Source organism: Eretmochelys imbricata, chromosome 20, assembly GCF_965152235.1.
Source record: "Eretmochelys imbricata isolate rEreImb1 chromosome 20, rEreImb1.hap1, whole genome shotgun sequence".
NCBI classification, from domain to species: domain Eukaryota; kingdom Metazoa; phylum Chordata; order Testudines; family Cheloniidae; genus Eretmochelys; species Eretmochelys imbricata.
Genome location: NC_135591.1, coordinates 16638416 through 16648959, shown reverse-complemented (window position 1 = coordinate 16648959; position 10544 = coordinate 16638416). Strand labels below are relative to the sequence as shown.

The window sequence follows — 10544 nt, the reverse complement described above, 5'->3', positions numbered from 1 at the left end:
ACCTCGACAACAGCCTGAGTTTGGCGAGAGCCCGCTCAGCAAGGGGGAGAGGGCAGCCACGCACAATGATCTGCACGAGGTCAGAATGTGAGTGTCGTGAATCTCCCCTGAGCGGGAGATCTTACCCCACTAGCCTTCCTTTATGGTGCATTCAGTCATGGCTCTGGGGTCCCACAGCTGCCAACTAGGACTGGTCTGTGTGAGATGGACACCAGCCCTTCAAGAACCGGGACTCAGACCCACCAAACAGCCACCATCAATTTTCACTACCTGAGCTGGGCTGGCTCTGAACCACTGACCAAGATGGCAAAGGCTTTGGGCAGGATCCCGAGCTGATGTAAATCAGAATTGCCCCATTAAAGTCAGTGGAGTGATATGATTTACACCAGCTAAAGATCTGGCCCTCTATGTCCCATATCAGTTCTCCCCTCACCCCCTTGCATAGAGTTTAAGATCACAAGGGGCCACTATGCTCAATGTCTGCCCTCCAGCATGATCTAGGCGAGAGCAACGCACCCAGGGCTCCCAGCACACAGCCCATATCTCGTGCTTGAGCTACTGCAGCTCATTGAAAAACACTTCTGCTCAAGTGCTGGAGAATCCACCCCGCACCAGGTCATTTCTGGTGGTCAGTCACCCCTCTCCTCATTTTCACCTTATTTTTAGTCTATATTTGTCTGGTTTTAAATTCCAGCCACTGGACTGCGTGATGCCTTTGGCTGCTGGTCGTAAGAGCAGCCTTCTCCCAACCCCGAGTACAAAGGCAGAAAAGATCCACTGGCTGGAAGCTGAAGCTAGATAAATCCAGGCTGGAAATAGGACATGCATTTTAATGGAGAAGGAAATGAACTACTGGGACAATTTCCCAAGAGGTGCAGTGGATTCTCCATCACCTGGAAGACCGACTCAAGGGTGGCTGTATCTTTCTCTGTGTGAGCACGCGTGTGCTCTAGCTCAACCACAAGCTATGGGCTGGCTGCAGGAGTCACTGGGCGAGGGTCTATGTGGTTTATGTTATATTGGCCAGACTACCTGATCACAATAGTCTTTTCTGGTCAATCTGTGAATATTTTTAACACCCTGACATTTTCCAGATGCGCTCCGGAAGAGGTGCTGACCTGCCAGCCTTCCCAGCCACGCCTGGAACAGAAGCGCCCTACAGAGCCCAGAGGCACAGAGTTAGTAAGACAGTGTAAATAGTTTATTGTTTTTGATGGTTTTTCTCTCTTTTTTTGAAAGTACAGATGCTTTTTGCACAAGTCAGTTTTTTTTTAAAATGGGCGTGGGCTGAAGAGGACGAAGGTTACAGTCAGAGAGGAGGAGGAGGGGTCATCGCTACACGGATACACCAGACACACGAGTTTGGGAGCGGTCAGACCGTCGGGCGGCAGTTACAATACCATCAAAATGAACCAAAATTCACTGCAACCTGAGTGCGCTTCTTGGATATGGAGCCAAACGGGCTTCCCCACAGCTGAGCTCTGCGCACCTCGCAGGAAGGCAGCATCCAAGCCAAGGAGGTGGCACTGATCTGACATGCCTTTGCATGCTGATTGCCAGTGAGGGAGGCGCCCGTGTGTTGGATTCCCTGTGGGGTGGGGTGTCGGTAATGACTCCACCCACAGGTGGGAAGCCCTGCCGGGTCCCCTCCTCAGTCTCACTCGCATTTCACGGTTACTTTCTCTGGAGAGACCAGTTCCACAGCTGGTGGAGCTTTGCAGCTCCAGTGCGACTCCAATGTACACCAGCTGGTTCACACCACCTAGGGATCAGTCCCGTAATTACTGATCCATAGCGGGTGAGCGATCTCTGTGTCTGAGTGCCGGCCAACATCCCCTGGTCTAACCTCACCTGTCCTGGGGGTTTCCCCTGCCTCGCAGAGGAACTATTGGAACCATTTACCAGGGTCGTGGTGGATTCTCCATCACAGATAAAAGCAATGATGGACGCTTTTCTCAAAGCTCTGCTCTAGGAATTGTTGGGGGCAGGTCTCTGACCTGTTATCTAGGTGGTCAGACTAGACGATCACAATGGTCCCCTCTGTCCTTGGAATATGTAACTCCTTATGATCTCCTCCATTGAATCTTCTGTGCTCTCTGGTTCCTGGCCCCCAGGGTCTCCCATCTGGCTCCCATCAGCACCGCTCCTTACTCAGCATGGGGATGGGCATGGAGAGGTCCTAGTTATTCCCTGGCAGCCAGGTGGGCAGACTGAACCTGTGTCAATCCATGTGACAGCTGAGTCCTACACACAGATCCTGGCTGGTCCTGGTCACTCTGTGGGCCTTTTCTCTCTGGGTCTGCCCTCTGCGGGACTGTCCGCTAAGAAGTAGGGCAGACCTGGAGGGGGCCGTGTGGGAGCTGTTAATGCCCCAACAGCACAGTGGCTTTACAGCCTCTATTAAAGATAGACAGGCAGGAGATCTTGAGTGGTAGAAACTCTGACATTTTTGCTCTTAAATGTTGAGGCTTCCCCAACTTCGGGGGTGTCACAAAATGTGTTTCCTAGAGGTGGATTTGAACCCAAGCCCTAGCTCCAAGTGCCCCCAAATTTGGGGGAGTCCAGGCTGAACTTTCAGGCTCTAATTTTGCTTCCCCTTCTCTCCGGGTCCTGCACTCAATAAATTAGTAGCAGCTTAAAGCCTGCTCTGAACTTCCCTACAGGATGACCTTGGGCAAGTTCCTTCCCTTCTCTGGGTCTCAGTTTCCCTCCCACCCTCCATCCTGTCTATCTAGACTGAAAGCTCTTTAGAACAGGGGCTCTCTCCTACTGTGTCTGTGCAGCACCTTGCAGCCCTGATCTCAGTTAGGGCCCCTCGACACTGCCATAGTATACCTAATAATATTTCATCCAGCACATTCCACATGTTTTACAAACATAACTAGTTGACCATCCTGGCACCAGATGGGGAAACTGAGGCAGAAAGGAGGAGGCAGTGACTTGCATTGCATGATCTGGAGTCAGAACTGGGATGGGAACACAGGAGACACCGGGCCCCCAGTCCCAGAGTCTACCCACTAGACCATGCCTCTCCCTCCCTAAAGGGCAGAGTTCAGGTGAAGCCCCCACCCACAACAGCTACTCAGCACCTACTCCCTCTCTATGCATCCACATGGGCGCTGCCTGCAGCCTTCCCCGCAACCCTGGCTGTGCTAAACAAAGGGCTTGCCGGAGTGGATCAACCTAACGGTCTATCCAGTCCTGTCTACAACTGGCCAGTCCCAGCTACGTCAGAGGAAGATGGATCCTTGCAGCGGGCAGGCAGTTGAAGAAGCAGCAAGGGGACCAAAGCTGCCAGGTTAGAGGCAGCTAGAGTGAAATGTCTGGCTGAGGTTTGCCCATGGTGTGCTGAGCTGTACTTACGCTCCTGCCGGGGAGGGGCGGGCATACGTGAGTGTCAGCAAGCAGGAGTGCCCTGCCGCCCTGGATGCTGCCTTCTCGGATCTAGGCGGCTGCAGCCTACTACAGAGCACACAGCAGGTCACCTTTAGGCACCTTGTTTTAGTTGCTACTCAAAAATCATACAGGAAAAAAACAAACAAAATCCAAACCCCCCAACATAAGTAGCTCGAGAATGAGCATCGCCAGAGCCGCGGGGAGCTGGGGAGGCGGTGGATTTTCCCTTCTAAACTCAGTTCAGTTTGCTTTAGTCATGATCCAAACCCTTCCACGTGCCATAGTAGCCAGCACTGCAGGTGGGATTTACAGGCTCTGTCCATGTCACGGAGGCGATAGAAACACATCAGGCAAACTCCCTTGCAGGCAATGGGAGCCTTCAAAAAACGCCTTCTCCGACGCCTTGAACTTGGCACCACTTATCCACACAGAAGAGCCAGCTGAGACCCCGATGCCCCGCTTGCATGGAGTGCCTGGGAAGGAACCTGCAGCTGAACTGGCCCTGTCTATGGTGGATGGAAAGCCACCCAGAGCCTTCCTACCAAGTCACCCCACAGTGCACAACTTCGTCATTTGTAAGAAGCCCATGCTCCCAAGCCGTATGGCCCGGCGCTATGGAGCGGGAGCCCCAGGATACATTGCTACTGGGGGCATGGTGTACGGATGTGTCGAAGGGTGTGGGGTGAGGAACCAGGCTGAAGAGCGACATGCTGCCATTGATGCAACCAAGGGTCTGCCTAGAGTAGACTGTGTCCAAGGCTACTAGGGAGTCTGGACAATATTCTGCTCTGATGCCCTCTGGCTGGGCACTTCCACCAACAGCAGTGGGGGCAGAAAGTGGGTGGCCAACCACGCCTTGCAGTTCTTCTCTAGGTCCAGCCCTGGGGGGAGGGCAGTCAAGGAGTAACCCAGTGGCCTGCTGTAGGCAGCAGACTCTGCTGGGCTGGAATCCAGCTTGTGGTTACACCCATGCAGTCCCACCCATTTCAGTGGCATTGCATGGGACTCAGCAATGGCAGAATCTGGCCCTCTGTTCATGCAGGTTGCTGCAATTCTGACTTGAACCAGGGACCTCCTGTGGGCTGCAGGCAGCACCCCTATCAAAGAGTCCCTCCCCCACCAGCTGTGCAAGAAGAAGGGGTGCTAAACTGGGAGTCAGCTCATGCCACCTCCTGGGGTGATCTCTAAGGATATTACCCCACCCTGCTTCCTCACGGCCCAGCACCTCTGTGGATGGGATGATGTCCTAGGGAGGGTCTGGGTCTCCCTGAGAGCTGATTCCTTATGGGGGGTGGCGGTGGGCAGGGAGCGGGTCCTGAACACCTGACTGCTCAGTGTGCAGCTGTGGAAGTGGGCATGCAAGAGGAAAGGGGGCATCTGGAGCCCACCCGTCCTGTACCCCAGATTCTGCTATTACTAACTCCAGTGTGATCCCACTGAAACCACTGTGTGGGTCTAAGTGGGGACAGGATTCCAGCAGAGCAGAGCAGGGCTAGTGTCTGCTCCCTACAGCAGGGTCACACCCAATTGCAAGGTGCAACGTGCGAAGTCTCTGCTAGAACGTGATAAACCTGCCCAAGGGGACTGTCTTCTTGGAAAGGGTGTGAAAATAAGGGCCTGATCCTGACTACAGCAAAACTCCTAGTGAAGTCAAAGAGCCAAAGCCAGAGACCGTGAACGATTTACTCAGTTTACTCAGGATATGCTCTATAAAACGCCCGCTGATTTCAAAGACATGTTTTGCCTAAGTCCTGAGGGCCAGATCTCCAGTTGGTGTAAATTAGTGTCACTGTGCTAGAGCCAGTGGGCTAAATCCCTAGCGGGTGTAAATCAGCGTATGTGCACTGGGGTCAATGGGGTTACGCCGATTTGCGCTGGCTGTGGATCTGGTGCAGACACACTGCTCTTAGTAGTAGAAGCAGCCCATGAAAGCTGACGCTCCAATAGATTGGTTAGTCTCTAAGGTGCCACAAGTCCTCCTGTTCTTTTTTGCAGATACAGACTGACACAAGCTGCTGCCCTGAATCCTCCAGCTGTCGCCCCGGCACTGCTCCCAGCTGCAGTACTTTGGAAGTCCTTTAATAGGAGCCAAATGCCAAAGCCTTTCCTTCGGCAAAGCTCTCAGCTCCTTGACTGGGTAAGGCCCAGGTAAATGCCGAGTACAGGAAGGACTTGGCCCTATGGGACAGATTCTGATCTGTTATTCCAGCGTTAATCTGAAGCAACTCCACTGAAATCAATCAATGGGGGAAGGAGCTCCAAATCAAGCCCTTATTTCCAGAAGGGCTTGTGCCTTCAGGCCGCTCTCTGAAGCTGCTAGTCCTCGTCTGGTGCTATACAGAATAAATAAAATAAGGAAGTGGCGCGTATGACCAGCTCCGTAACCAGCAAATGGATTCACAAGCCATCTTCTGTTGTAAACAGGGCCCCCAGCATAGGAAAGTGGCATCTGGAGCTAAAGGCAATGGCAGAGAAAGGCCTGCATGTTAATCACCCTCAGCTCATGTGGGATGCTGCTGCTCTCTGTGGGGGAGGGAGGAGGAAGGGGGAGAGGTATCACAAGAATTTGGCAATACAGTGCAGCATGTATATATATAATATATATATTAAAATATACAGATTATAAATACCCAACCAAAGCCTCTCCCAGGCATATTTATAGAAGTATACATAATACTCTAGTCCTAGAGCCAGTGAGGGGCTCAATCCAAGCATTCAGGTCCACTGGGGCTGTTTTCCATCTCAGAAGGAGAAGGTTTAGGATATGGGGGAAGGTTCTGCCAAGCTGGGAGGTCCAAGGCATCCCTCTTTGGAAACAGACCGAGTGAACTTAATACACCAGCAGGGAAGGGGAAAGCTATGAAAATACCTATTGGCAGGGGAGGGTTGGAGGTATACAGTGCATTGAAAGTGACATTTGCAATCGGCCGGAGAGGAAATCAGGCAAAGCCACCCATGGGAATGGGTTTTCCTCAGCTGCTGGATGTCTGGGTTTATTGAACTCAGAGAGCAGAAGGGAAATAAGAGGAGGGTGCAAAGCAGGGGCAGGATGGGAAAGAAAGAAAGGAAATAAAACTCAAGTCCGTAAGAGAGCAAGTCAGATAATCTCCACAGGGACTGATGGATCCAGCCAGCTCCACACCCCTTCCAGCATTCTGCTTCTCTCTGCCTAAGCAGGTCTGTGCACAGGCTGCTCTCGATGGCTGGTACCCTCCATAAATAGAACAGCCAATGGGCAACAACGCACCCCATGCGCTCAAGGTTTTAAAGCGGCCATTTGTGCCTAGCAGCATCAGTCTCTCCCAGGGACACGACAATGGCCCCGAAAGGGCCCTCCCGCCATGTCCCAGCACCACGTGAACTCTGGTCCTGAGCCCCATGGCCTTCGTTTGCCATCCAGGTGCCTGGAAAACTCAGCCTTCATCCCAGCCACCCGAGATCTTCCATCCCTGCTGGGAGCAGCCAGTCCTGGAGATCTTGCCTTCCATTTTCCACCCGTGCTCCTCGAAGGGCGTTGGAATGGAGCTGTGTTTCTGCAGCACAGAGGGGTTGGAAATGAACGGACACTACAGGCTCAGGGGCTTGCAGCTCCATGGCATCTCTCCACCGCCAGGACGTGATGCAAAGCCCCGAAGCAGGAAGTGATGCAAGACGGACTCTGTCACAAACAAATGGAAGAGCAATCTGGACCGTTTCGTAGTGAGGGAAGCAGAGCCCGACACTGGAAATTAGGAGTCAGAGCTGTAGACAGAATGGACTAGCTCCTGTGCTGGTGTAGATCACTGTAGCGCCATTTACTGCAGCTGAGCTTGGGGGATTTGCACCAGCTGAGCAGCTGGCTTGCTGACTGCAGGCAAAGCTCTTTGGGTGAAGGGCTGTGATGGTGGGCCTGGCTGGCTCTTCCACACAAATGATACTTGATGGGCACTGTTGCCAAGAACGATGTCGCTAGCCAAGGTGGGAGCACGGCAGGCTGCACTTTATTGGAAAATTCCTTCAAGGGAGATCATGTTTGCAGACTGGCTCCATCCCAAGGAAGCTGCTTCACCTGCTGCCTGATCACCAGGGCAGGCTTCAAAGTGGTGAATGGTTCAGCAATTCTGGCCCAAGGTGGCCTATTTGGAGATAAGCAGCTTGGGTTTCTCTCTGATTAGGAACTGAGCTCTCTATTAAGGGCTACTCCAAGGAGCTGGCATTTCCATCATCTGACCAGGGCTCGCTGAGCCGTGCATGCTGTCCATCCATCGCTCCAAATCTCCTTACTGCTCTGGCAAACTGGAGGGCATCTCACGGGGCTACTGAAATGGTACGGACACATGGTGCCAGCTGCAGAGCTGGGAGAGCCAGTTCAGAGGAACACAGGCCAGGCTGGCTGAGGGAGGTGAAGCACCATCATGCATAGAAACAAACCTTCTCCAGATGATTCCTGGCTGGGGACTTCTCTCTAGGCTCCTCCCGAAACTGCTCTTGCTTACTGGGCACCTTTGCTGTGCACCAGACAGATCTTGGTAGGGACACGAGGTTTAAGGTGGCTCTCTGGGTAGAGTAAGAAAGGTTCTCCTAGGGGATTTGTTTCCACATAGCTCTCTCCAGACAGGGAGGTTAGGAATTTAGCTGGAAACCCTGCAGTTTGCCATATGGAGCAGAAGAGAAAGGAAACAATTACAACACCTTCTGGAGAACTTAACTGAGCAGGAGATTGAGAGCGCAGCTCCATTACGGATGGAGGACAGGAAGGCAGCAGGGCAGAATGCTGCTCCCCTAGATTTCCTTATGACACAATAATGGTCAGTGTAATTTCCTAGAACTTAAAGCTTAGTGTGGAGCTCCCCGAGGGGAGCCCAGTTGGCATCATAACAGTTTAAATAAATAACATCTGGAGAACAAAAATAAAATATAATCTCTCACATAACCAAGCAGGCTCCTCGATCCAGAATCCCCCGCGCTGGGCCCTTCCCATCCTGGGGAGAGCTCCCTTGAGAATAGGGATATGAACGCCTCCAACGCTCCCCTCTCCGAGCAGATGCTCTCGGGATCATCGGGGACATGCATTTAAATAAAAGGAAGAGGGACCCACCTTCCTGCCCTCTGAGTGTGGAGGGGAAGGAATGGTTTGTTGGCCAATTGCCCACAGGTGCTCGGACCAGGTGGATGGTCATTGGGCCTGGATATCCAGCGGCCTTGCCGTTTCCACACCCACTCAGGATGACACTGAGTGAGTTCTCAAGTGTGCAAAATTTTGGGAAAGGGCAATACAAGAAGGAGGCATTAAGGGGTGGGGTTGGGCGAACAAGGGTTACTCAATGGAGTCGGAGTGTAACTACCGGTGACGACAGAGCAGGAGAAAGGCAGTGCAGACAACAATCAAGAGGTTCTGTATAACACAGGCCGGCTGGAGAGCTGTCCCCGCATGGCAGCAGACGTGCAATGCTCTCTAAGTCCAGCCATTATGTTGGGTCTATGATCTCCCCCACCTGCTGCTCCTGAGAGCGCCAAGGAGAGGAGTCTCTTCTCTCCAGGCTGCCCGCTCAGTGCCCGATTGGTGGAGGGGGGATCCCCCTGGCATCGGCATCTCCTCTCACTTGCTGAGGGTTTCTCCGAAGATGATCTGCGGCTCCATCTCGCCATCAGCCTCAGCGGTGGAGGTGGGGTCCTCGGGCTCACTGTCCGTGGAGCCATCGCTCTCCTTGCCGGAGCTCTCTGTGCCCCGCAAGAAGCGGGCGTTGCAGGGTGAGAGTGGGTACAGCACGTCCTGCAGCGCGCCCACCACCATGGGGTTGGTCAGCAGCTCCTCATCTGAGGAGTGCAGCGAGTCCTCGTCCACTGCCAGGTGGCTCACAATGTGGATGCCATCAAAGCCCATGGAGTCCTCGAAGGGCTTCTGGCCCTTCATCAGCCGGATCTGGAGGGCACAGGGAACCGGAGGTGAGGAACAGCAGTGACAGGGCTGGCTCATGCACCCTTCCCAGCCCTGCCTGGCTGGCCTGGATGGGGAGGGGCAGGGCACGATGGAGCTCAGAAATACACTGGGGGGTCCGGCTGTCCAATCCCCCAGAGACAAAAGGGTGTACAGACAGCTCCCGCAAGGGGGGAGCAGAGGGCGGACTGGGTTATATTTATGGAGACTACCTCTTCCCAGAGTGGGGTAGAGGGAGCTTGGGGGGAGGAGGAGCAGAGACAGCCCCTCCCGGTATGGGGCAGAGGGAGCTCTGGGGAGTGGAAGGAGCAGAGATGGCCCCATGCAGCATAGGGCAGAGACAGCTCCCCAGTATGGGGCAGAGGAGGACGGCTGATGGAGGATGGCTGCTTACTCACAGAGCTGATCTTGAGGAATTCGACAGAGAATTTCTTGGCTCTGCACAACCTTGGGCAAGTCACATGCCCTGTCCGTGCCTCAGTTTCCCTGTCTGTTAAGGGGTTAATAATGCTGTCCCACCTCCCAGGGTGGGGTTGTGGGGCTGAATTCATTCCTCTTTCCAAAGTGCTTTGACTCAGATCCCCAGCAGTGACAAGTGCTGCCTTTATGATTCAATATGTACAGCCAGTTCCCCAGCTGGTCTAAACGGGCAGAGCTCTATGGGAGTCAATGGACCATATCCCCACCTGGTTTAAATCAGCATTGCTATACTGGAGTAAATGAGGCTACAGAAATTTACACCAGCTGAGGATCTGGCCCAATGCAGTCTAGAAACCTTGGTCACCTGGGAAATTGACAATTCAGCGTACAAAGCATCACACCGGGTGACACCGTGATAGCCAGGCCTCCCCGACCAGTGAATCCCAAAAGTCTTTAGGCCTCCTGGCAGCAAAGCAGTCAAGCACAGGTTAATGGAGAATCAGAGAACTCAGACAGATAGCGAACATGGCCAAGCAGGTGAGGCATCAGACTAGGGACAGGAGACATCAGGGTTGTTTGAATTATGGTAGCATCTAGAGGCCTCAACCAGTGCCAGGGTCCCACTGTGCTAGGCACTGCACGGACCCCGAGCAAGACTAGGGTCCCTGCCCCTTGTGCTGGACACTGCGCAGACCCTGCCTGAGACTGGGGCCTGGTTGTGTTGGGCGTTGCCACTCCCTGCCTGAGATTGGGGACCCATCATGCCAGGTGCTGTCCAGCCTACCAAGATCTGTGCGTGACAAAGCAGCTG

At 53.5% G+C, this 10544-nt stretch overlaps 1 protein-coding gene across 5 annotated transcripts in view; it reads right to left on the bottom strand.

Annotated features, from left to right (window-relative positions):
* Positions 1-1179: 1179 nt before the first annotated feature.
* The window catches only part of EVI5L (ecotropic viral integration site 5 like), an 81027-nt gene continuing 71662 nt past the window's right edge, over positions 1180-10544 (bottom strand). For all 5 annotated transcript variants that reach the window (XM_077839010.1, XM_077839004.1, XM_077839007.1 and 2 more), the window contains one exon: positions 1180-9298. In XM_077839010.1, the coding sequence (XP_077695136.1) occupies positions 8975-9298 (324 nt within the window). In that variant the 3' untranslated portion in view covers positions 1180-8974. The remainder of the gene's footprint in view (positions 9299-10544) is intronic.